This window comes from Oryzias melastigma, linkage group LG19, assembly GCF_002922805.2.
Source record: "Oryzias melastigma strain HK-1 linkage group LG19, ASM292280v2, whole genome shotgun sequence".
Classification (NCBI taxonomy): domain Eukaryota; kingdom Metazoa; phylum Chordata; class Actinopteri; order Beloniformes; family Adrianichthyidae; genus Oryzias; species Oryzias melastigma.
The window spans coordinates 7,902,826-7,928,360 of NC_050530.1; the positions used below are offsets into that span (position 1 = coordinate 7,902,826).

A 25,535-nucleotide genomic window follows, 5' to 3' on the forward strand; every position below is an offset into this window, starting at 1 on the left:
AAGTCTCAAATTAAAGCTTCTGTGGTGCAAAACTTCAATTTGCAGCATTTTGTATAATTTCCACTACAGATTTTAAAATTGACTCCCGATCTTCTGGGAAATTTGCAAAAAATGTTCATTACTGAAGAGAAAACAATCATTACTAAACATCCACTAGAAAATATACAATTTGTTCAAAACAAGGTATTTGTGTAGCCCTGGTCTGATGATAAAGTGAAAGCTGAGGACTCCATACCCATCAATTTATATTTAAACTTGATCTAAAATCTCTCTTTTTTTACAGGTAGTTGTGGCAGTAATGAGTTTCAGTGCACCAACGGACAATGCATCAACATCGACTGGAGATGTGACGGAACCAAAGACTGCACAGATGATTCCGATGAGCTAAACTGTCGTAAGTACACAGAGAAAAATCTGTCTCATATTTTAAATGCAAATATGTCATTTAAAGGCATAAAAAGGATCATTTTCAGACTATAACTAAGTATAAAATCTTTTCACAGCACTGCCGGAATGCACGTCGCAGGAATTTAAGTGTGTGACGAGTGGCGAATGCATCCCTTTAGGATTTGTCTGTGACGGGGAGGAAGACTGCACTGATGGATCAGACGAGCAAAGAGCTTGTGGTAAAGTACACAGCATTCTTGTGAAAATCTAAATAACTTATCATCCACTTTTCTTACTTATTTTCTTTTACTTGTAAGAAGTTATATTGAGCAGAAGTTTTCATCAAAACCATAAAAAATGCAATAATGACTAAAACATCATCTGTCAAGAGTGAATCTTTATTTTAATTTAAAAAAACAGAAAAATAATTATTCTTTTTTAATATTTGGGGGGATTTTTGCATGCTACAAAAACAGGCTCCTTAGAAATAAGTCAAAATTTTTTACACATTGGCAAATTCTTTAAATGAGCAAAAATAAATCTGCCAATTGAGTAAGAAAAATAGTCAAGAACTCTTCTTTTAACAAAAAAACTCTACTTACTAAGACATGTTGTTATTATTTTGACATTGAACAACTTCCTTAATATGATTATTTTCTTACAAGCCAAAATATACGACATTTTTCTTTTTTTTTTCTTGTTACTTTCTTAAAATTCAGTTTTTGCAAGACGCATTTGTAACTGTGTGGCTGATCATCTTCAATGTTTTATTTTCTAGGTAATATTTAATAAGTCTTCAAAATAACTCTTCAAAAACACAATTTAAAGGACCCAACTTGTTTCAGGTGGACAGACCTGCAGCGCTGACCAGTTCACCTGTCAGGAGGGTCAGTGCATCCCCAAGACCTACAGATGTGACCACGTCAAGGACTGTGTGGACAACTCTGATGAGAACAACTGCAGTAAGACTCTGTGACAAATCAAAATCTTTTCAATCTACGATTGCATCGTCATTTCCTTGCTTTATTTTGATCACAGACTACCCAGAATGCACTGAGCAGACGTGTGCGAACGGGGCCTGTTACAAAAACTCTCAGCGATGTAACGGACTTCAGGACTGCAGAGACGGTTCTGATGAGTTCAACTGCAGTAAGTACACGGAGATGAGCTGCTAGAAAAAGACGTCTAAACTATAATAAATTTAAACTAGAAATCTGAAAATATTAACATATAGTAGGTAAATTTAAGAAATCTGCATATAAAACGTCCTTTTAATGAACCAGATTAGCTGTAATCCGGCTAACTAGAATTTTCTTCGTTTGTCATCATAGTACTGACAAAATAAGAGCTTATTTACCTATTTTTTAATGATATCTTCCTATAAATATTGAGTAAGTTCAGGTTTTACTTCTGGTCATCATATTTAGTTTAGTTGATACCCCTTGACGCCTAAATTTATTTCAAGCTTTTAAAAAAAAATTGCTCGTCTTTTGCTTAGATGATAAATTAAAGGACCTATATTATGCTATTCCTAAGTTTTTCAGAGTAAACTATACCCATATATATTATAATATATTACTACTAAAGAACAAATATTTATGAGATTTAAGTAATTTTCCTGAGCTCCTTTTCCTACCTGGAAGTAAGACACTTCGATCTCTGATGCATCACCTTTCGCTCCTCGTGGGACGTCGACGTAGAGCCGGTGTTGTGCCAAAATATGCTTCCCTAACAGGATTTGTTTCCCCTTGTCATGGCACGACTTCTGGCATTGTTAATTTATTTCGTAACACGAAAAGAAGGAAGATGTTTACAATGTACTTTATTCTGGGGCTTTTGGGAGTTTATTGTCATATTTAATTTTTTTACCCACATATTTTACAAAAACAATGGTCACAAATTCTGTCAGTCGCTGATCCACTCTTCCTGGAAGGGGCTGTTCCTCCACATTCATGCATATGAATGTTAGGACCTGGTCATTCTCAGGATTGGGGCTCAGAGAGCAGGGTTTTTGGAGGAATGCTAAAATATCTGCGAATGGAGCAAAATAGCGCTTTGGGGTTTGTTTTTTTGGGGGGAATTGACTTTATAATACATTTAAAAGCTCAATAAAGTTTATTTTGCATGATATAGACCTTTTTAAGGTAATTTTGGAGCAGAAGCATATTTGCATCAATAGGCAACAAGGGATAATACAAGAAATTTCAATGGTGGGTCAAAAAAATTCTTCTTTCTTTAAAATAAAATCTGAATTTATAAATCAGAAATCTAAGATTTAATCTGAAAAAAAAAACTCACATTTATGACTTAAATCTCAGAGCTCCAACATTTTTCAGTTCTTGTTTGATTAAAGTCAGGATTTGAAGGAATAGAAATCAGAATTCTTCTCCTAAAGGCAAAACCAAATGTCAGGAGTGAGAAAAAATTCACAATTATAGCCACCCTAATCTTGTTTTATGCAACTATGGGATGAGAAATGACCCTTTTGTGGTCTGCTGCTGTTTCTCTTCCCAACAAACTACCTCAAAACACAAGTTTGTGTATCTTTTTAGCTCTTTACGGTCACTGTTGTTTCACACTTTTTGACACTAATCTGTTGATGTAACTAAAACTGTGGGACGTGTTTTTAAGTAGTAATGCTTCTGATTTTTCCTTTCTCCAGCAAGTCAGCACTGTCCTCTCCATCAGTTCGAGTGTGCGAACGGCTTCTGTGTCCCTCTGCCGTTTGTGTGTGATCACTGGGATGACTGTGGGGATAACAGTGACGAGCAGGACTGTGGTGAGGAGGAGACCCACGAGCTGTTGCTCTTACTATCGCAGGACGATTCGTTCTTCCTGTCAGTCCTCTAAGCGCTCTCCTAACACCTTTCAGTGTACTCTACCTGCCGCGGCAGCGACTTCACTTGCTCCAGCGGCCGATGCATTCCTCAGGATTGGGTGTGTGATAAGTTCAATGACTGCGGGGATTTCAGCGATGAGAGGGGATGTGGTAAGGAGACTTGATGGCAGCATGGATTTAAGTTTGCTTTGGTAAAAGATGTTTCCTTCACTTAAAGGTCATGATTAAAACATGTTCTTGTAGCATTTTTCTCATAATGGAGGACAAATATTGAGAAAATTAAGACTAAAATAGCATTTCTTTATTCAAATCGTGGTGAATCAGAAGCTTAGGGCTGTTAGCTTGGGGTTGTGAGTGGCTGTAAGCTAGCAGGAGAGAGTGTAAACAAAGGGATGATGGGATATCAGGGGTGGCTTACTTCCACGCCAACAGTCCCACCCAAAAATAAAAGGCAACTTTGTAATGAACTACTGCTGTTCTGTTGCAAGAGAAAGTATGTGAATCCCTTTCACATACTTTTGGGATACATTTTTGAACAAAATGGAGACATGATGTGTTTCCTTTTTTTTATTTCAATATAAATCACAATAATGGACAAAACCAATCGCGTATGCAGTTTATGCATAAGACCAAGTAATTCCTAACTTATTTTCTCTTAGAGCTGTATTTCCTAGAAACCACACCCTACATTTAAAATAAAATAAAAAAAACACTGGGAGCACTTTTTAAATAGATCAAAAGAGGATTGGAGTGGGACTTTAAATAAGTAAATTCAGAAAATTTTGAATAACTTTCCTAGTAGGATGCCTCAAAAATGGTATGTACTTTTCTCTTTTATTTTCATATTTACGTCTGTTTTTTTGTGTATAGATAGCGACTCTCGAGATTGTTACCCTGGCGAGTGGGGATGCCCGGGCTCCACCTTGTGCATACCCTTAAATAAAGTGTGCGATGGTAAACTGGATTGTCCTGGAGGCACTGATGAGACCAACTCCACAGCGGGGCAAACCTGCAGTAAGTCTGTGTCACCTGCACACTTTCCTCATGGTTAAAGTCGGAATGTACCATCTAGTACAGGGGTGTCAAACTCAATCACACAGGGGCCAAAATCCAAAACACATCCAAAACACAGGACAAGACTAAACTTTAAAACGTAACTTTTCACCTTTACTATGAAAAGCAACAATTTACTGGAATTATCGTGTTAACGGTTGAAAAGTTACAGTATGTTAAAGTTTTTGTGTTTAGCATCACCGGTGATGTCTCAGGTGGAAAAGGGTTACACTATTTTAAAAATATATTTTGTTAAAATTATACCAGCTATAAATAACCGCAAGATAATATCAGGGCATTAATAACAATCAAACAAAATGATCTGGAGGGCCGGATAGAATTACCTGGAGGGCCGGATCCGGCCCCCGGGCTTTCACTTTGACACGTGTGATCTAGCAAGTTCTACACGTTTCCAGAGAGAGTGATACATTTTTATTTTACATTTTCAGCACTTTCAGTTGGCTGTAAATGTAGTCACAAAGTTCATACAGGGTGCATTGCAGTCGTAAGCATTTCTTAAATGTTAGTTTTAGAGTCTGTACTGTAATTATAATTATTTTGTCCTCATCATCACCACACTCACATTGTTCATCATTAACTTTTTTGCTTTGTAACACAGGGACTTATGGCCACACTTCTGTTTTGATGTCGCTTAATGGTTCTATGAAAACTCTTAATTGTGGTAATTTTTCCACTTTGTGCTGATGTGTTTTTCTTCTTTATTTCCCTATTTTTACAGGTTTGGATCGTTGCTCCACCTTGAGCTGTGAGTTCCTTTGTCACCCTTCACCACAGGGAGGCACGTGCTACTGTCCCGATGGTTTTATAGTGGCAAATGACAGCCGCTCCTGCACAGGTGAGGGCTTGTTTTGGCTTTAAATTAAAGATTCTTTTAATTTTAATTTCAGTCCCTGATCTGTTTGACGTTTGCTCTGTTGCCCAGACTACAATGACTGTCAGATTTGGGGAATCTGTGACCAGCTGTGTGAGAATCGTGTTGGAACACACCACTGCAGCTGCACGGACGGATTTGTCTTGGAGCAAGGTCATGTCTGTAAAGCCAACGTGTCAGGTAAACAACACCTCGAAACTCAAAGCCTTTTTTAAAAAAAAATCACACTGGAAGGTGTATTTCTAACAAATTTCTGATGGATGTGCTGCTTTTATTTCTCAGCTGGATTGCCAAAGCTCATTTTCACTAATGGTGGGGATGTGATGATAGCCGATATACACGGGCGGTTTGCAAGTACTCTGGTGCCAGCACAAGGCAGAGGCTATGCTGTCGGGGTGGCCGTCAACTGGCGCAGCAGCTTAGTCTTCTGGAGCGATACATACACCAAAAAGGTCAGTTTGATCTACTGTCTCATTACTTTTATCACCTGGATGCCTCCCTGGGGAGGTGTTCTGGTGGGTGGAGAAGACCACGGACATGCTGGAGAGACTATGTCTCCCGGGTGGCCAGGGCTACGCCTCAAGGAGGAGCTAGATTAAGTGACCTGGGAGAGGGTATCTTTGCTTAGTCTGCTGACCCAATTCCAGATGAGTGGAAGAAGATAGATGGATGGATGCCTTTTCTCAAGATAAACTTATCACCTTTACAGTGCAGTGAAACATTACAACACTCGATTCCCCTGCCAGGTTTATTCCGCCAATTTCGACGGGAGCAACATTAAAGAGGTCCTGAACGTTGCAGTTCACGATGTCCAGAATCTGGCAGTCGACTGGGTCAGCCTGAAACTCTATGTCTTGGAGGTTTTGGTGGAACGCATTGATGCGTGCGACTTTAATGGAGGGAATCGAGTGACGCTTGTGGCAGAAAATCTGCAGCGTCCTCATGGCCTGGCGTTGGATCCAACAGTTGGGTGGGTTGACATTTTTCAGTCAAACAAAGAACCTGAATCCAATTTAAAAGACACAAAATAGCAACTTCAAATGCTTGTTAGAAACAAGTAGTTTTTGTTTTTTTGTAGATATATGTTCTTCACAGACATGGGGAGCGGGGACAAGGAGTCCAAGCTTGAGCGTGCTTTCATGGATGGCAGCAATCGTGTGGAACTGGTCAAAAGCAGACTTGGCACACCAACAGGGATTACTCTTGATATAATCACCAAGAGAGTCTACTGGTCTGACAGCCACTTCGACACAGTGGAGACCGTCACTTACCATGGTTTAGACAGGTATTGCTCACTTTAACAAGATTTTAACCCAATGGTCATTGAATTTGTAAGATTGAGAACTGATTGATTTTCAGGAAAATAGTCCTCAATGGAGCAACCCAATCTCCACATCCATTTGGGATAGCTGTGTTTGAGAATCACGTTTTCTTCACTGACTGGACCAAGATGGGTGTGATCAGATCCAATCGCTTCAATGGCAGCAACCCAACCCTTCTCTATCGTACCACAAAGGTGCCGGGCCATGTTGCGGTCGCACACCCTGTCCTGCAGCCTTTTGGTGAGCAGACATGTATTGTTTATACCCAGCAGATATTCAAACTACATGCTAGTCACAAATTTGTACTTTTTTTCTCCAAGTTTAGGGGTAGTTTTAATGAAAAAAATAACCATGTGGTGGAGAACGAACAGTGAAGTTAATGTGTTATACTAAATTTACTATTTTTTTTTCAGCCATGAACCCCTGTGGCAGAAACAATGGTGGCTGTCAGCACATTTGTGTATTAAGTCATCGCACAGACAATGATGGTTTGGGTTTTCGCTGCAAATGTCGCTATGGCTACGACTTACAGACTGATCGACGGACATGTTTTAGTGAGTTTTCCTTTTCTAGAAGACAAAGTATCCCTAGCTTCTTTTTTTTTTTTGCACATTTAAGAAGTTTTTTTCACCAGAAGACGAATGTAAAGACACTCATGTTTCAGATATAGTCAGTATCAAAGCTTATAACCACATTTTTTTATTAACAGAGGTGAAGGACTACTTGTTGTTGGCCACCTCTCTGGCGGTGCGGGGAATCCCTCTGAACTTATCCCTTCAGGAAGACATAACACTGCCCCTCACAGGACTAGGAACATCTCTTTCTGGCTCTGCGGTGGAGTATGATGGGAATGAGGGTGCCATCTTTTACAATGACAGGTCAAGAGGCTTAGTCTATAAGTCTAACCTAAATGGGACAGGTAAGCTTTCAGTTGAGTTGCATAAAATTGTTCATATCATTATCCTCTGCAATGAAGTTTTGGTCCTTCAGTTCAACAGATTTTGACAGGCTACAGAGTGGGGATAATTGATGCTATGGCTTATGACTGGACCTCCAAGGTTTTGTTTTGGACCACAACCACCTACAGAGCAGTGGTGGCCCTCAGAGTTACAGACAAATCCAGACGAGACATTGTAACTGGACTCAGAAATCCAAAGGGAATTGCAGTTCATCCTAGTGCAGGGTAAGAACACCAATTTTCATTCATATCGTATCTCATTGAGGGTTTACAGTTAGAGGATAGTCTATTCCACCAATAAACGTCCAGAATTTCTGATGCTTTTATTCAAAAAAAGAAAAAAACAAATAACAGATATTAACTTCCTACATGGTAGTTTTTGGAAGCATTAGTGCCCAGAACCTGCAAAATAGAAAGTAAAACAATAAAACATTCCTTCATGTTCCTGTTTTTTTAACTGTTCAATCATAAATGGACCTACAGGTTTTTGTTCTGGTCGGATTGGTACCGTCCTGCAGTCATAATGAGAGCCTTCACAGATGGGAGCAACGCCATTCCTCTGGTCAACACAACTCTGGGATGGCCTTATGGACTGGCTCTTGACTATGTGTAATTACAGAGTTTTGCAAATGTGACCTATTCAAGCATTTTTTTCAAACAAAGTACACGCTTTCAGGTTTGCTTTTCATTGATCATTCACTTGTCATTTAACAGGATGGATAGGCTGTACTGGGTGGATTCTCTTCTGGCTCAGATTGGTTCCATTAGCATCGTGGGAATTGGCAGAGAAACATTTACAAAAATCGGCCAGATCACTCAGCCCTACTCACTGACAGTTTATTCAGGTAATATTCTGAATATAAAATTCCACTATGGTATTGATGCCATAGAAGTGCCCAATCTAACCTTTATTTATACCACGGTCCGACTGAATACTCGATTCCGATTGGTTGCTTGGGTGTGGGTATAAGTTATAAACCACAATGATAATGCACACCTCAAAAAGAAGTCCCAGTCACATAGTCCAAATGTTCTATATCACTGTGCAAACTTCTTTAAAACCAACTTTTTCCTTATCATCTGGAAAAAACAAGTGGTAAGAGATGAACTTTCTCTCTGAACTGATGCCTTATTTAACTTATTGTGACAATCAGCACATATATCGCTTTTCTATGCCGCTGCAGACGAGGTAGGTGCCGGCTCAGCGTCTTGGTGTCATGTTATCATGATGGCGCACCACACCACATATCAAATAGTTCACTTTCTGTGAAAAAGCGATCAAGCCAAAACAAATAACAAAAATAAAGTACTTAAAGTTGTAAAGCTGTCACACACCCTGATGCGTGAAATTTGTTCACCCATCCCCTGGGGGAGCGGTGAGCTGCAAACACAGGGAACTATTTGGTGGTTTCCCCCAATCCAACCCCTTCATGCAGAGTGTCAAGCAGGGAGGTACTGGGTCCTATTTTTAGAGTCTTCGGTATGACTCGGCCTGGATTTGCACTCACGACCTTCAAGTCTCAGGGGGGCACTCTACAATAAGGCCACTGAGCTGTACTTAAAATTGCTTGAATATTTATTGGTTTTGTAAGTGACCATGGTCTAAGTTGGATAATCTCCTTCGAAGTGTGCATTATCAGAAATTAAAGCACTTTGCTGAAACAATCATCCTCTTCTTTGCGTCGGACAATTCAGGCTTTCACATTGTGCATTAGTGTCTGATAATGCACAATTCATCGGGCATTATCCCTTACATATTTGTTTTGAAGTTGACTTCATGTCATGATTTCAACTTAAAATAACGTAACTAATCTCTGAATATTGCTAATACAACTTTATCTCTTCGATTAGACTACTTATATGTGTCTGACACAAGGACAAGAGCAGTATTTGAGATGAGAAAGAGAGACGCAGGAGAAAGCTTTATGATCAGACAAGGAGTCACTGGCATCATGAACATAAAGGCCTACTCAACTGACCTCCACAGCAGTAAGTTCACAGCCTTATTTTAGACGAGGCTTAGGTATAAAACCCAGTCCAGAACCTTTCTGACATCTTTGACATCCCCCTTTTAGCCTTCACCAGCCGGTGTAACATGGTGCCCAACGGTCTCTGCAGTCACTTCTGCTTCCCAACACCTTCCTTTACCCGTGTTTGTGGATGTCCGTACGGAATGAAGCTTCAAGACAATCAGAGAGACTGCATCAAGGATGATTCTGTACCTCCACCTGACAACAACTGCGGCGACTTCTCCTTTGAATGTGATGAAGGGCGCTGCAGGCCCAACTCTTACCGCTGTGACGGGATTTTTGATTGCGTGGATAAAACCGACGAAGCTAACTGCACTGACACAGGTAAAACATTTTGTGGAGCAGCGCCATGTTTGAGCAAATAGTAAAAAAAAAACAAGTCTCATTCTTGTGTTTTACCAGGCACAAGCTGCTCTCCACTTGCCTTTACTTGCAACAACAAGCGCTGCATATACTCCAGCTGGCGCTGTGATGGCATGGATGACTGCGGAGATGGCTCTGATGAAACCAACTGTCCCACTCATATTCCATTCACATGTTCATCTGAATACTTTACCTGTGACAACAACAGGTGTATCTCTAAAGCATGGTTGTGTGATGGGGACAATGACTGCGGCGATGGCTCAGATGAACGCAACTGCAGTAAGTTTTTAGCTTTTGAACGCTTAAATGATAACAGATGTTTGGAGACTGAAAAAGCTGTCTATGCTTGCTAGATTCCAGTATTACCACCTGCCGCCCAGGATATTTCTTATGTCCTGACCATCGCTGTATCAGCAGCTATTATGTATGCGATGGAGATCAAGACTGCTTGGATGGCTCAGATGAAAAAAATTGTGGTAGGAGTTTAATAAACACTTTAACCAGAACAATAACAATGTCTGAGTTTTCTTACATTCTGTTTTTTTCTCTATAAGAGTTTTCCTGCCCATCTTATCAGTTTGCTTGTGCCAGTGGAGACCAGTGTGTCAGTTCGAGCTATCGTTGCGATGGAGTATTTGACTGCAGAGATCATTCAGATGAACGAAACTGTCGTAAGTTGGCAAAAACAAATTATAGGTATAAAGAATTTGCAATGTCTTGATCTTTCCTCATTTGCAAATATTTCTGGGGTCTTGCAGCCACTAGAGGTCCAGGGCTTTGCCATGATGATGAGTTCCAGTGTCAGACGGATGGTTTCTGCATACCAGCTGATTGGGAATGTGACGGTCACCCAGATTGTGAGGACGGGTCTGATGAGCACAACACTTGTCCGGCTGTGACTTGTTTATCCAGCTATTTCCAGTGTGCCAACAAGATGTGCATTCCAATGAGCTGGTTGTGTGATGGAGAGAATGACTGCAGGGACATGAGTGATGAGCAGAACTGCCCAACTCCTCCTTTTACCTGCCCCTCTGGGCAATGGCTATGCCCTACAAATGAAGTTTGCATTGACTTGGACAAGGTGTGCAATGGACAGAGAGACTGTCCCAATGGTGCAGATGAGTCTCCAATCTGCAGTAAGTATCCTGCAGTAGGTATTCAATGAGTTTATCAAAAAGAAAGGTCCATAGCATTCAACTTTGCTGTCATCTGCTTTCATGAAGATCAAGAAGACTGTGCACTAAACAATGGAGGCTGCAGCGATGGTTGCATCCAGGGTCCATTTGGGGCTGAGTGCACATGTCCACCGGGATTCCAACTCCTCAATGACTCCAAGACTTGTGATGACATCAATGAATGCCTGATTCCTGGTTTCTGTAGCCAACACTGCTTCAACGAGAGAGGCACCTTCAGGTGCCATTGTTCAGAAGGCTACCTCTTGGAGCCTGATGGGCGCACCTGTAAAGCCATAGGTAAGCAGCAAAAGAACAGCTTGAATGTAGAATAACTATATATGTGTATTTGCTGTGTGGATTACTTCAGGCATTTTGTCCTCTTAGACCGACAGGCAGCTGTTCTGTTGGTTGCAAAGCGTAGCCAGATCATTGCAAACAAGCTCTACCTGGATCCACCAGAGAGTCGACCAGTGGTCACAGGTTCTGGCATTGTGACTGTGGACTTCGACCGTGTCACTTCCAAAATATACTGGGCTGATGCCTCTCAGAAAAAGATATGGAGTGTCTTCCAGAACGGCACAGAAAAAATGGAAGTAAGTGAAAAAACATTAGACATTAGAGTACACTTAGCACATCTTAACCAGGAAACCAATACTTTTTTTTAACCAGCTCAAAAAAGTAAAAGCTGACAAAAACAATATTTTCTTAAGGTGTTCTCTGGTCTGATGGTGCCCGAGAGTATTGCTGTGGACTGGGTGGGACGAAACCTTTACTGGACTGACTCTGACTTGGAGTGCATTGAAGTGGCCACTCTGGACGGCCGCTTTCGAAAGGTTCTTCTAAACACCAATGTTACCAGCCCACGTGGACTTGTTCTAGACCCTCGTAACCAGTAAGACGTTGCTTAATAATGAAGCTTTGGGGCCATGATCTGATCAATTTAAACAGCTCTGACACTCTGCTTTCAGTACAAATCTGATGTTCTGGTCCGACTGGGGTCAGAACCCAAGGATTGAAACAGCTAGCATGGATGGAGCCATGAGGAGAGTCATTGTCAGCACTAAACTCTACTGGCCCAATGGCTTGGCCCTGGACTACACAACCCGCAGAGTTTACTTTGCTGATGCTTACCTTAAATACATCGACTACTGCGACTACGATGGTAGCAATCGTCATCAGGTCATGGCAAGTGATATGGTAAGTTTGTGTGGTTATTAAGGAAATGGGACAAATCAATGCAGGTCACAACTTCTTTAGGTAGTATAAAATTTAGTAATTTTAATCTTTCCAGTATCCTTGAATTTTAAAAGTCAGCATGGTTCCCTCTCAACAGGTTCTGCAGCACCCTCATGGTATGACTATATTTGAGGACAGCATCTTCTGGTCAGAGCGCTACACCAGCAAAGTGATGAGTACAAACAAGTTTCATGGAGGGAACATCACCGTTTTGATGAGCAGTGTCTACCAGCCCATGGGCATTGTCATGGATCATCCCATCAAACAGCCAACAGGTAGTTCAGAAAAAGAACAATCCGTTCCTTACAAACTTACTTCTTTCTAAAGTCAGTCAGATTTAATGTTTTTTTAAGTGTAACATTTTAATATAACATTTCTGTATTTAGCCATCAACCCATGCAGTGAGCACCTGTGCTCTCACTTGTGTTTGCTGTCAACCCTGAGACCCAGGTACTACACCTGCCACTGTCCCTCTGGTTGGAAGCTGAATGATGACAAACGTACCTGTGTCAAAGGTAAGCTTTCTGGGCCGCTGTACTTGTTCTCAACCAAGCAGAGATTGTATTCACTGTATTGAATTAAATGATACCTACTTTACATAATTTCTGCTAAACCTACACCTTTGTTTTTATGAACATTTATTGCTATTTTCTGTTCTAGATGACACTCCTTTCTTGATGGTGGCTAGTGATACTGTGATTCTTGGGATTCCTTTGGACCCGGCCGACTCATCCAACAATGCCATGGCTCCCATCTTTGGCATCGGCCAGGGGCGAGATCTTGACTTTGATGATCGGGAGGATTTTGTCTATTGGGTACAAAGCACTGTAAGTGGAATTCTTAACCTGACAAGTTGGAGACATTCGTCAGGATGTGCTTTCAGTGAGTAAAATTCTTGTTTCTAGAAATTATGGCTTCTGCTTGTAATTTGATTTCAGAGATCGATTTGGCAAGTAAAAACTGATGGGACTAACAGATCTGAGTTTGCTCCAGCCGCTATCATGGGTTCGCCTTCTGGTTTGGCTTTTGATTGGATAAGCCGGTTAATGTTTTACACCAATCCAACTAGTAAAACCATTGAAGTAAGTAAATATTTATAAATTTATATATTTCTAGTAATATATTATATGCATACAGGGACAGTTGTTAATATTTAAAACAACTTTTTGGGAAATTAAGGGATTAAAAAAGATAAATCATGTTCAATGAAGTTAGTTAGATCCACACAGGGGGCCAAAATCCAAAACACACCTTAGGCCGCGGGCCGAATAGGATGAACACTTAATGAACACACTAAAACAAAATTTTTAAAACTTTCAAAACTTAACTTTAACATAACTATGAATAAAAACACACAGGAATATTATTCCAGAATAAATCAATTTAAACCTTAAACAACTTTAAATAATTTACTCTCCATAAAAATATATTTTGTCAAAATGATACAAGTTAGAAATAAGCAGAAGATAACATACAGCCATTAGCAATAAAATAAAATTATCTGGAGGGCCTGATTTAATTAACCGGACCGCCGGATTTGGCCCCCGGGCCTTGACTTTGACAGATGTGATTTAAAGGTAAAAATTTAGCAATTTTAAGCCACTATAGATCTTTTTCCTAATAATTTCAAAAGAGCATTTTGTCATTTACATTTTTATAGGACTAAAATTAATATACTTTTAATGACAAATGTTATGAGAAAAATAATAAAAATATTGGTCAATATGTAATCAGTCAAGAAAAGCAAGATGGTTTCCTCTGTTAAGTTCTTGTCTGTCTACATTTTTAACAGTTTGGATATTTTTTCTTGCACTGAAGTAATTAAACAAACTTTGCTGTAAGGTTATTCGTGTGGACGGAGATCAGAAATACAGAAAGACCCTCATTGCATCAACTGGCAAACCAGAAGGACCTGGAGAACCAAATGGAATTGCTCTGGATCCTGCACGGGGGTAAAAACGAATGTCATTTAGTTCTTATATTTAGATTCACATTTCTGTCCAAAATAAAAATATAATAAAAAAAAGAACACGTGGTTTGGATTAATCACCTCCCTTGTTTTTCTTACAGAAAGTTGTTTTGGACAGACAAAGGATCAGATACTGGAGTTCCTCCAAAGGTTGCCAGTGCTGACATGGACGGAAGCAACCTCAGAAACCTTTACACGGGCAACTTGGAAAATATTGGGTTTATTGCTGCTGACATCTCAGCCAGGAAGCTGTATTGGGGTGTGGCAGGCTCAGGAAAGGTTTGTAAACATAGCAGTTAAATAAAAGGAATTTTTAAAGAACCAAATTGCCTCACCTTTAAAGAAGAAAACAATCTTCTCCTTTATATATATATATATATATATATATAATTATTTTTCTTTAACAGGGACAATTTATATACTCAATCTTGCATGCTCTATATTAACAGTTTTTCCGACAATAGTAATTGCAAATACCTTTCCATCCAGATTGAGAGTGGCACCATGGATGGAGTAACACGGGTGACGGTGGTCAGTGGTTTGTCTCATCCTTGGGGCCTGACAATTTACCAGAACCACCTTTACTACACTGACGTGGACTACGAAGTCATTGAGAGGGTGGACAAGGAGAACGGTGCCAACATGGTAGTGTTGAGGAGCGGCATGTCTGGACTGCATGCTCTCAAAGTCCATGCAAGGGACGGTACGTCACTTTTTTGTCTTTTTTTGTGTTGACATGGGTAACTACTGTTACTAAACTGGCTCTGCACAGTGTAGAAAAGAGTACAAGTACTTAAGTGCAAACCCTGAAAAGAAAGTTCTGTTGAACTTCATGACAAGAGTTTCAGAACTACTGAAGTACAGTCTTGGGATATATCGTGATACGTATTGTATCCGGAGACACGTATCGTGATACACATTGCATTTCCAGACTCTTGCAATATACACCTCTATTCCATGATATGGAGTAAAAAATTATACTCCATTTTTTTAATCACTGGTACAGTTGTGCGATTATTTTCATGAAGAGAAGGAATTTAATAATTCTCTTTAATAACATTTTCTGTCCAACCTCAGACTCTGCAGGAACATCGAACGCCTGCAGCTCCAACAACGGGGGCTGCCCACACCTGTGTCTACCAAAGCCAGACAATAAGAAGACTTGCGCCTGCACCACAGGATTCATCCCTTCCAATGATGGCACCCGCTGTGAACAGTATGAATCTTTTGCCATCATTGCCAGCTCAGAGTATATTCGTGGCTTCCACATCAACAGCTCTGACCACTCTGAGGCAATGGTGCCTATTAAAGGGAGTAAGTAAGAATTTTTTTTGTTTAACTGTAAGAGATCTAAAACTACCTTCACACCACCCCTGGCAAATGGCCGTTCAAGAAACCACTTTTAATCACAAGTCTTGGTAATCACGTGCAAATGGGAGTTTCAGGCATTCTGCATTCAAAACTCATCTTCACACTATGCAAGTTTCTACACAAGTCTCTACCACCATTTTTGGGCTCTATATACAAAGTCAAACCAGATTGAACTTGGTGCGATGAGGGACTTGGACTTGGTAGTGATGTATGGGATGGCAAGTACAAACCATTTGAAAATTGATCAATCAACACCAAGTCTTTTCTGGGTCAGAATAGACCTGTGAAAGAAAAAGCCAAGAGCAGAAATTGCGAGATCTTCCAACTGTAAATGGTGGACATGCAGTAGTACCGTGTAGTGAACTCCATATGCTAAACACATGTTCAAAGACGTGTCTGGTGTGAATGTAGCATCTGACTTTACAAATTAGAAACTATTTTGTAGTTTACTCATTGATTCAGCTAACCATGAGTATGTTTTTAGCTTCATATGCCCATATAGAAAAGGTGGACCTGCATATTGAATCTGGTTTTGTTTACTGGACTACCAATGGATCTTCATCCTATTACAAGAGTATTTACCGTGCTAAAACAGATGGAGCAGGTAATACCGAAATCATTGATTCTGGCATTGGCATCAGAGGCATCCAAGGACTGGCTGTAGACTGGATTGCAGGTATGAATTCACTCCTTTTAGAAAAAGTGTTCCAGTAATACTTGTAAAGATATGAGTTCTGGTCATTCCTAATCCTCCTGTTCACTTGCACAGGGAACTTGTACTTTACCAATTCCTTTGAAAGCGAGACTCTTCTTGAGGTTCTTGCAATCAACACCACTTTCCGAAAGATTCTCCTCAAGAGCTCCGAAGACCAGCCCAGGGATGTGGCTGTCAGCCCCAAAAATCGCTTCCTCTTTTGGACTGATGGTGGCCAAACGCCCAAGATTGAGCGGGCCTTTTTGGACGGCACAAACCGTACAGTGTTGGCATCTGAAAGCTTAGCATCACCCCGTGGCCTAACAGTTGATTACACTGCGAACTTCCTCTACTGGACTGACGATGTTCTTGATATGATCTCCCGCATGGCCATAGATGGAACACAAAGGACAATTATCAGATATGGGAGTCGCTACCCATCTCCAACAGGGATGTCGATTTTTGGGAACAACATGTTGTGGGTTGACAAAAATCTTAAAAAACTCTTTCAAGCCAGTAAAAGCCCAGACAATACAGACAATCCAGAGGTAAGAAATCTGTTTGACAAAAATTGTTTTGCGTAAAACAAAAACAATGTGTGGTAAACACCATTAAAGTGATTAAGATTTTATTTTACGTTTTATTGTTTCTAGGGAATTCACTGTTATAAGCACCACCCTTTTCACACTCACCCAATCACCATGAGAGATTCAATAAAATACAGCTTCTTCTAATTAAATTTTGCTTATCAGGTCATCAGAGACGGTCTGGATGAGCTGAAAGATGTCATCATCTTTGACCCTCATGTTCAGCCTACATCTGCCAACCTGGTGGGCTTCAACCCTTGCCAAGACAACAATGGCCGCTGCCAGCAGTTCTGCTTTGCCATTCCGGATCAGGCCAAACCCAAGTGTGATTGTGCTCATGGGTCACTCCTCAGCAATGGAGTTTCATGTGGTTACGGGCTAGACGAGTTTTTAATTTTCAGCACCGACTACACACTAAACAGCATGAGGCTTGACCCAGAGGACCACAGCACTCCCTTTCCATCAGTTAACTTGGGCTACAGAGTTATTGGGCTGGACTATGACATAAAAGGAAAGCGAATTTTTTTCACCCAGTATGTGGGGACTGGAAGAAGTAAAATTGGTTATGTCTATGCAACATCTGTCACCAACCCTCCTGTATTTATTGCCTCAGGTGAGTTTAGCATTTTAAGTTGAGCCCTTTTTGCACATTCCTGGTTTGATGCTATCTTTGCCTTTTCTTCACTTTGCAATCCAGATCTGTCTTATCCAGAGGGGCTGGCCTTTGACTGGGTCCATAATCGTCTTTACTTTACCGACTACACTGAACGGAATATCCAATCAATAGGGATAGACGGATCTAACCGCTCTGTCATTGCCCATGGCAAAAGCCCTAGAGGCATCATTGTTGACCCATGCTACGGGTAAACGCAGGAATCTGTTTTTGCCTCTCTCATATTTAGATTGCTTTTATGAGTGACCACTTCTCTTTTCTTTAGTTATTTGTACTGGACTGATTGGGGCTATCCAGCTAAGATTGAGAGGGCCACACTGGGAGGAAACTTCCGAACTCCCATCATCAACAGTAGTCTAACAACACCCAACGGTCTGACAATTGACTATGACGAAAGAATGCTCTACTGGACTGATGCAACACTGTAAGTTCACATTTTTTAGTGTTTAATTCATTTTAATTAGTTTTCCGTTCAAAGTTTTTATCCCTATATACTTCTGCAGAGACAAAATTGAACGCGCCACACTCACTGGCGAGAACCGGCAAGTGATCATACAGGGAGTCATCTACCCTTTTGCCTTGGCCGTCTTCCAGCAGGACATCTTCTGGACTGACTGGACTGAAAGAGCTGTTTTCAGGGCTGGAAAAGAAGATGGGTCTAGCTTTGCAACGTTAGCCCAGGACTTGCAGTATCGACCAAATGACATTCATGTTTATGCTGCATCCAAGCAAGAGAATTGCTCCAGCTTCTGCCAACAGTTCAATGGAGGTTGCAGTCATATCTGTGTATCTGGTAAGAGCAGATTTATCACTGAGCCCACAAGATCCACGTTTTCCTCTCAGGAGATGCAATACTGCATCTTTTCAGCTATCCCATTCTCCGCTTGCTGTAAATTACTTGGACCCTGTGTTGTAAATCAATCAGAACAAGTGGGGCAGGAATAACTGAAATTATGGATGGTGGTAGATTCTCAGGACCAACTCTGCTTTGTCTTTTTATTTATTAAAAATGGGCACTCCGGCTTCCTCTCACAGTCCAAAAACATGTGTAGGTTAATTAATTACTTTTTTATTTTTTAAACCTTTATTTAAGCAGGGTGGGTCCGATTGAGATTTAAAAGCTCTTTTGTAATGGAGCCCTGGGTAAAAATCAATACAACAATAAAATACAACAAATGTTAAACATATAGAACAGAGCTACAATGCTGCCTAAATTATGGGAGTGGTTGTGTTCCCTATGACAGATTGGCATCTTAAGGTTGAACCCCACTTTCACCCATCAGTAGCCAGGACAGGCTCCGACAAACCAGTGACCCCGAAAGGAACATATAGCGGGTTTAGAAAATGGACATGTCAATGTCTTACACAATTTACTAGTAGTATGTATTGGGAAGAGTCTGACGATACGATATGTATCCAGATAGAATACATATTGCGATATATCTGTACTAGAACAATTTTTCACTTTTCGGTACCCAACCCATCCAAGTAAAAACTTACTAATACATGTCTCACACCAACAAAAACTGCAAGACTGACTGAACATTTAACACAAACTGGTTCTCCCGAGATCTTGTTGTTTTGGTTGCAGTTTAGAGCTGCTCAAAGAGGCTCAGTGTGTTGTGCTGCCAACTTGTGACTGGAAGTTTAGGTAAAAAACAAAAGTAAGATTCTGAAGGACGCCATAAATAATTAATTAAATATCGACTTGTCATCATTGATAAAAGTATCGCCAAACAAAATATCGCGATATCTCGCTGAATCGATTCCCCCTTGCACCCCTACCATTTACACCTTTACTTTATAATTGAATGAATTTCCATTTAATCTGTCCAATCTAGATTTCGCAAAAAATGTTTTTTTCTTTGTTTTTTACCTTGTTTCTGTGTGTTTTAAGATTATTGCCCCTCAAAACTTCTCTCCTTTAGGTCCAGTGGGCCCAGAATGTCAGTGTCCTCATGAGGGGGATTGGTACTTGGCTAATAATGGCAAAGACTGCATCGTAGACACAGGAAAACGGTGCAAGCCCGAGCAGTTCACCTGCATGAATGGAAACTGTATCTCATTACGGTGGAAGTGTGACGGCCACAATGACTGTCAGGATAATTCAGATGAACTCGAGCGAGTGTGTGGTAAGAAATCCAGGTTTTTCCAGCTTTATATTAAGCAAACTAGTGATAGTTTGCCGCATTAAACCAATAATAACAAAATTTTCTAACTCCTTTTAGCTTTCCATACTTGCTCAGCCTTTGACTTCACCTGCGACAATGGGCGCTGCATCCCATTAAGCTACATCTGTGACTACACAAACGACTGTGGCGACAACAGCGATGAGCTGAGCTGCCCTTTTCCCACATGTAACCCTGAAACTGAGTTCACTTGCGCCAATGGGCGTTGCATCAGTGCGTCCTTTGTGTGCGACGGTCACAACGATTGTCGAGACAACACCACCTCTGATGAAATTAACTGCCGTGAGTTTGACAGAGTACTGCACACAAGCTGAAACATTTTTATAGTTTTCTCCATTTGTTTTTTCCTCAGTTGGCTAAATATGAGATTTCTTGATTGAATTTTGTGCTGATGTTAAGGCACTTTCAATGAGATAATTGGGGTTCTCTCCACAGCTGACCGCATATGCCCTACTGGCCAAGTCAAGTGCGAGAACACAAACATCTGCATCTACCCTGAAACTATGTGTGATGGTTATAACAACTGTGGGGACAACAGCGATGAAAATCCCCTGTTCTGCGGTAAGATGAGCTTTGATTAAGAGTGTATAAAAGAACAATCAGAAATGAAGACTATTACCTGTGTGCTAATACCTTTTCTGTTACTCCAGCTGGTCGGACGTGCGCCCCAGATAAGTTCCAGTGTGATGTAGGGAAATGCATCCCTCAAGCTTGGATTTGTGACTCCATCAAAGACTGTGCTGATGGGACAGATGAACCTCTTTCCTGTGGTGAGTTGTCTGCATAGTTTCTTCATTTGTTTCATGATTTGGAAGACAAATACATGCTTCAAACTGTTATTGTTGTCATAAGCAAACATGACTAAACGTAACTTCTGTTTTTGTCTCTATAAAGAGGATCAAATCAAAACATGTGCGTCAAATCAGTTTACTTGTACCAACGGAAACTGCATCCCAATGGCATTGGTTTGTGATGGCAACAATGACTGCTGGGACACTAGTGATGAGGCACCAGAGCTGCAGTGTGGTGAGACTATCCTTAATTATTGCTATGTAACTATAGTAACACATAATTTAGGGTGATACATTAACAATATGAGAAAACTAGTGGACAGACGAAATAAATTAAAGACTTACTCCAATGAAAATTGTGTTATTAACATGTTCTTGTAGCATTTTTCTCATGATGGAGGACATATATAAAAAACGTTAAAAGTGTGTTTCTGAGTATTACGTTATTCAAATCATGATGGATCTACTGCAGATGAAAACCCACAGTTAGAAAAGTTTGGGTTTGTGATGCAGCAACAGCCAAAGTCTCCCCTCTCTGCTGCAACTCTGACATATTTACTTGCACCTGGTTAAAAACAGTACAGCCGAATAGCTCAGATATTGCTAATCCATTTTTTTTTTTTTGCTACACTAATCTTAGCACGGTTTGCTTGGGCTTGTGAGGAGCTGTAAGCTAGCAGGAAAGAGTGTAAACAAAGGGCTGATGGGAAATTAGCATAACTACCAACAGTCCTGCCCTCAGCTCAAGCAAATTTCTAATGAGCTCTTGCTGTGCTGCAAAAAATAATCAGCAGAGCACACAACCTCTGTGTCAAAGTGGGTCTTTAAACAAACACCACTATTGTGATTCCCCAAAGCAGGTAGTAATTAATTAAAGTTTAAAACTGTGATTTCACTTACTAAGATTGTGAAGCTTTATTTTTGTCCATTTAATTAGATTTGTCCTGTAAGAAATTAATGACATTAATACATTATCAAACAGTGAATCCCAAGTGCTGGACCTGACCTGAAACAAGTTTATTGAAAGGTTAATTTTCCTTATTTGCCTAATCTTTACACTTCACTCAGGATCCCAAGATGACTCAGTGCTTGAAAAAAGTGGGGGGGAATTGCTATATTAGCTGCTTAATGTGTTTTTTTTTAAGAGTTGATTTATTTTTTATGCTTATAGGTCAACGTACTTGCAGTCCTAACCAGTTCACCTGTCCAACCTGGTACCCCGGCCACCCACGCTGTATTCCCCTAAACTTTGTGTGTGATGGGGATAAAGACTGCGCAAACGCAGCCGACGAGCTCCAGAACTGTCCAAACCGGACTTGCCACATGAATGAGTTTGCCTGTTCCAACGGGCTTTGCATCCTGCTGCCTTACCAGTAAGTGTGAGATGAGTTAGATTGTAAAGGTTAGAAACTTTGTGTCAGCTATCTATGATGGTGAATAATGATTTGTTTAACAGATGTGACCGTGTGAACGACTGTGGAGATGGCAGCGATGAATTGGGCTGCACCTACGACACATGCAGAAGCAACCAGTTCACCTGTGGTAACGGGGCTTGCATATCTACCTACTACATCTGTGATGGGGACAATGACTGTTTGGATGGTTCAGATGAGGCGGAGAGCTTGTGCACTACACCTCAACCTACCTGCTCTCCGCAGCAGTACTTGTGCAAGTCAGGAGAGTGCATTGACATAAACAAGGTCTGCAATGGGCAGAAGGACTGCCAGGACAGCAGCGATGAAAAAGGCTGTGGAATCAATGAGTGTCTCAACCCATCCGTTCACATGTGTGCTCAACTTTGCACCGATACCCTCACCGGCTATTTTTGCTCCTGCAACCCAGGCTATCAACTCATGCCAGACGGCAAAGCCTGCGAGGATGTGGATGAGTGTGCCAACACACCTGGAGTCTGCAGTCAGATCTGTGAGAACGCTGCTGGCTCATACTATTGTAAATGCGCTCCAGGCTACATCCGCGAACCCGACGGACGCACCTGCCGTCAGAACAGCGGCATCGCCCCGTATCTGTTGTACAGCAACCGCTACTACATCCGCAATTTGACCATTGACGGGTCACAGTTGAGCATTGTCCTGCAGGGGCTTAGCAATGTGGTGGCTCTAGATTATGACCATTCTGAGAAGAGGCTGTACTGGCTGGATTCTGGGACAGCGAAGATTGAGAGGATGCGTTTTGATGGCAGTGACAGGGAGCTGGTGGTGGAAAATGTTGTAGGAGCTCAGGGTCTGGCAGTGGACTGGGTTGGAAGGTGTGTTGTAATGAAGGTATAAAAAGTTCATCCTAAAAGCATAAAACATTGACATTTTTACATATTTTTTGTCCACAGAAAGGCATACTGGGCGGATGGTTTTTACGGCTCTATTCATGTGGTGGAGTTGGATGGACGCTACAAGAAAAAGCTCTTGTCGGGACATTTCAAAAATGGAAACGACACTTTCATTATCAGTCGACCTCGTGCTCTAGCTCTCAACCCCAAATATGGGTACATCGACACACAGGAATGAATTGCCTTCTAACACTTTTGAACTTCTCCTCATCCGTCTGTTTTCTTCTTGTTGTCCCAAGATGGTTGTATTGGACTGACTGGGGCGCTGACGCTTACATTGGCAGAGCTGGCATGGATGGAAGCAATATCAGTGCCATCATCACAACCAAGCTGGAGTGGCCCAACGCTCTGACCATTGACTACACAACCAACAAGATCTTTTTTGCTGATGCACATCTGAACTTTTTAGAGTAAGTTAAAGGCAGAGTATAAATCATGGCTTTTATATCAGAATAATTTGGTTCTGACTGTGTTCTGTTAGTTAAAACAAACATCAAGAATGGACTATTGACTATCTGGTAGATTAGCTTGCACCTTTACATGTTTTAATTGCCTTATTATTGTAACTTTCTTTGATAATCCTTTAAACTATTTCATTGAAATTATACCAAATATCTTAGCTTTGCAGATATGGATGGTCAGAACCGGCACCGGGCCATCGCTGGCGCACTTCCCCACGTTTTTGCCGTGTCCCTGTTTGAAGACTGGGTCTACTGGACGGACTGGAACACACATACAGTAGAAAAAGCCCACAAGTACACTGGAGAGCAGCGCACCATCATGGGCAACAACACACATCGACCCTATGACATTCACGTCTACCATCCATACAGACAACCCAAAAGTATGGAAATATCTATGTGTTTAAAGTCCTGGAGCCCAAACAGATGGAAGCAAACTCTGTATTTATTTCACTTTATCTTCCAGGTGAAAACCCCTGCTCGTCCCATTACCTGACCTGCAGTCACCTGTGTTTGATCGCGGCTGGTGGTCAGCGAGCTACCTGCGAGTGTCCAGATAATTTTATCGGATTGGCTGTGGGATTCAAGATCCAGTGTGTCGCTGACTGCTCCAGCACCCAGTTCCGCTGTGGAGACAATGAGAGGTTTATATTTTAGTTTCACCCCCTTTATCCAGAAATAACTACTTGATCCTGATGTCTCTTATGGGGTCTTTAATAATGCTCAAGGATTATTAAAGACCCTATCCATCCATCCATCCATCCATCCATCCAGTCATCTATCTATCCATCTATCTATCCATCTATGCATGTGGATCTGTTAACTGTATTTTTGGAACAGAACACATATGTATCAAAGCGCTAAAAGTTCTTTTGCCATTCCGGTCTTCAGGTGTGTTCCCATATGGTGGAAGTGTGATGGCCACTCCGACTGTGGGGATGGCTCCGATGAACCTCAGACCTGCCCACCTCGCTTATGCCCTGTGGGTCAGTTCCAGTGCCAAGATGGGAACTGCACCTACCCCGGTTTTATTTGTGACGGCAACGCAAACTGCCCCGACGGCTCAGACGAGGATGCTGCTCTCTGCAGTACGACATATTTAAACGCCTCCGCTCAGTTTACGCAGCCAAAAGATGCAGATTTTCACATTTGATGCTCCTGCAGGTGATCACCGATGTGACTCCAACCAGTTCCAGTGTAAAAACAAAAAGTGTATCCCTGTTTCCTGGCACTGTGATGGAGTGAATGACTGTGCTGACGGCAGCGATGAAGATCCAGAGACCTGTGCCCAGAAGACGTGCAGCCCGGGACAGTTTCAGTGCGCGAATGGCCGCTGTATACTTTCAAGCTACGTGTGTGATGCCCAGGATGACTGTGGAGATGGATCTGATGAACCATATGAAACCTGTAGTAAGACATACATTAACTGATGGAACAGACACTACTTACCTCCTTGAGCTTAATCTATTGAGACTCAACTATATTGATGACAGCAGTGCACTGTGGGAGAACAACTTGACAGTTTAATCGAGCGTTGATTTATGTTTTTCAATGACACAGAATAATATCAGTATAGACTCAGTCTCGTCCCCAGAGTAATCTGACTGAATTAATTATGTTAGATTGCACTCACTGTGCAGCTTAACAAATATACGTGTCACTGGCTATTTGTCCCATCCTTTATCTGCTCAAGAGAACAGAGTCCTTGTCTCTCTCCATCTTCCAAACTGGCTTTTCGCCCATCTTATAGCGTGTTTTCCATCTCACCTCCATTTCTACCTGTCTCCTCAAATCTCATCACTAATATAATTCTGTCGTTCACCCCCTCCTCCCCAGTGGGTCCAGACTACAAATGTGATGAGGACACAGAGTTCTCCTGCAGGACGAACTACCGCTGCATTCCTCAGTCGGCTCGCTGCGATGGCGCCAACGACTGCCTTGACAACAGTGATGAACAAGGCTGCGGTCAGTGATTATCTGTCAACACATAGGCAACAACAAGCTAAAAACGGGACATAAAGTTATCTAAAGGAATTATGTGATGCAAAACCTTTTATTTTCACAGAACTATTATGAGATAAATTCTTTAAGATGTTTATAAGTATTATGTTTTGGACATATTTTATGTCATTTATACAATCCAAAATACCAGATGAATCATGAACACTCTTTGCTAAAGCCAGGAACTGTATTTTTCTTTT

At 41.2% G+C, this 25,535-nt stretch overlaps 1 protein-coding gene across 1 annotated transcript in view; it reads left to right on the top strand.

Moving 5' to 3' along the window:
* lrp2b (low density lipoprotein receptor-related protein 2b) overlaps nt 1-25,535 on the top strand; it is a 41,026-nt gene that overhangs the window by 1,538 nt on the left and 13,953 nt on the right. Inside the window, exons 2-57 of the mRNA XM_024284371.2 lie at nt 284-394; nt 504-626; nt 1,233-1,349; nt 1,426-1,536; nt 3,050-3,166; nt 3,260-3,376; nt 4,097-4,240; nt 5,019-5,135; nt 5,223-5,351; nt 5,454-5,623; nt 5,918-6,141; nt 6,250-6,456; nt 6,531-6,733; nt 6,907-7,047; nt 7,203-7,412; nt 7,484-7,676; nt 7,935-8,060; nt 8,166-8,296; nt 9,303-9,440; nt 9,527-9,805; nt 9,884-10,123; nt 10,198-10,320; nt 10,399-10,515; nt 10,603-10,980; nt 11,068-11,316; nt 11,404-11,612; nt 11,730-11,911; nt 11,988-12,216; nt 12,353-12,530; nt 12,642-12,770; nt 12,916-13,082; nt 13,194-13,337; nt 14,098-14,207; nt 14,326-14,503; nt 14,714-14,927; nt 15,302-15,538; nt 16,080-16,271; nt 16,365-16,837; nt 17,042-17,489; nt 17,574-17,739; nt 17,815-17,973; nt 18,053-18,342; nt 19,478-19,681; nt 19,778-20,020; nt 20,174-20,299; nt 20,389-20,508; nt 20,633-20,764; nt 21,701-21,902; nt 21,986-22,795; nt 22,874-23,029; nt 23,113-23,283; nt 23,494-23,717; nt 23,801-23,978; nt 24,226-24,422; nt 24,499-24,744; nt 25,171-25,299. Coding sequence (XP_024140139.1) covers nt 284-394; nt 504-626; nt 1,233-1,349; nt 1,426-1,536; nt 3,050-3,166; nt 3,260-3,376; nt 4,097-4,240; nt 5,019-5,135; nt 5,223-5,351; nt 5,454-5,623; nt 5,918-6,141; nt 6,250-6,456; nt 6,531-6,733; nt 6,907-7,047; nt 7,203-7,412; nt 7,484-7,676; nt 7,935-8,060; nt 8,166-8,296; nt 9,303-9,440; nt 9,527-9,805; nt 9,884-10,123; nt 10,198-10,320; nt 10,399-10,515; nt 10,603-10,980; nt 11,068-11,316; nt 11,404-11,612; nt 11,730-11,911; nt 11,988-12,216; nt 12,353-12,530; nt 12,642-12,770; nt 12,916-13,082; nt 13,194-13,337; nt 14,098-14,207; nt 14,326-14,503; nt 14,714-14,927; nt 15,302-15,538; nt 16,080-16,271; nt 16,365-16,837; nt 17,042-17,489; nt 17,574-17,739; nt 17,815-17,973; nt 18,053-18,342; nt 19,478-19,681; nt 19,778-20,020; nt 20,174-20,299; nt 20,389-20,508; nt 20,633-20,764; nt 21,701-21,902; nt 21,986-22,795; nt 22,874-23,029; nt 23,113-23,283; nt 23,494-23,717; nt 23,801-23,978; nt 24,226-24,422; nt 24,499-24,744; nt 25,171-25,299 — 11,058 coding nt within the window. The remainder of the gene's footprint in view (nt 1-283; nt 395-503; nt 627-1,232; nt 1,350-1,425; nt 1,537-3,049; nt 3,167-3,259; nt 3,377-4,096; nt 4,241-5,018; nt 5,136-5,222; nt 5,352-5,453; nt 5,624-5,917; nt 6,142-6,249; nt 6,457-6,530; nt 6,734-6,906; nt 7,048-7,202; nt 7,413-7,483; nt 7,677-7,934; nt 8,061-8,165; nt 8,297-9,302; nt 9,441-9,526; nt 9,806-9,883; nt 10,124-10,197; nt 10,321-10,398; nt 10,516-10,602; nt 10,981-11,067; nt 11,317-11,403; nt 11,613-11,729; nt 11,912-11,987; nt 12,217-12,352; nt 12,531-12,641; nt 12,771-12,915; nt 13,083-13,193; nt 13,338-14,097; nt 14,208-14,325; nt 14,504-14,713; nt 14,928-15,301; nt 15,539-16,079; nt 16,272-16,364; nt 16,838-17,041; nt 17,490-17,573; nt 17,740-17,814; nt 17,974-18,052; nt 18,343-19,477; nt 19,682-19,777; nt 20,021-20,173; nt 20,300-20,388; nt 20,509-20,632; nt 20,765-21,700; nt 21,903-21,985; nt 22,796-22,873; nt 23,030-23,112; nt 23,284-23,493; nt 23,718-23,800; nt 23,979-24,225; nt 24,423-24,498; nt 24,745-25,170; nt 25,300-25,535) is intronic.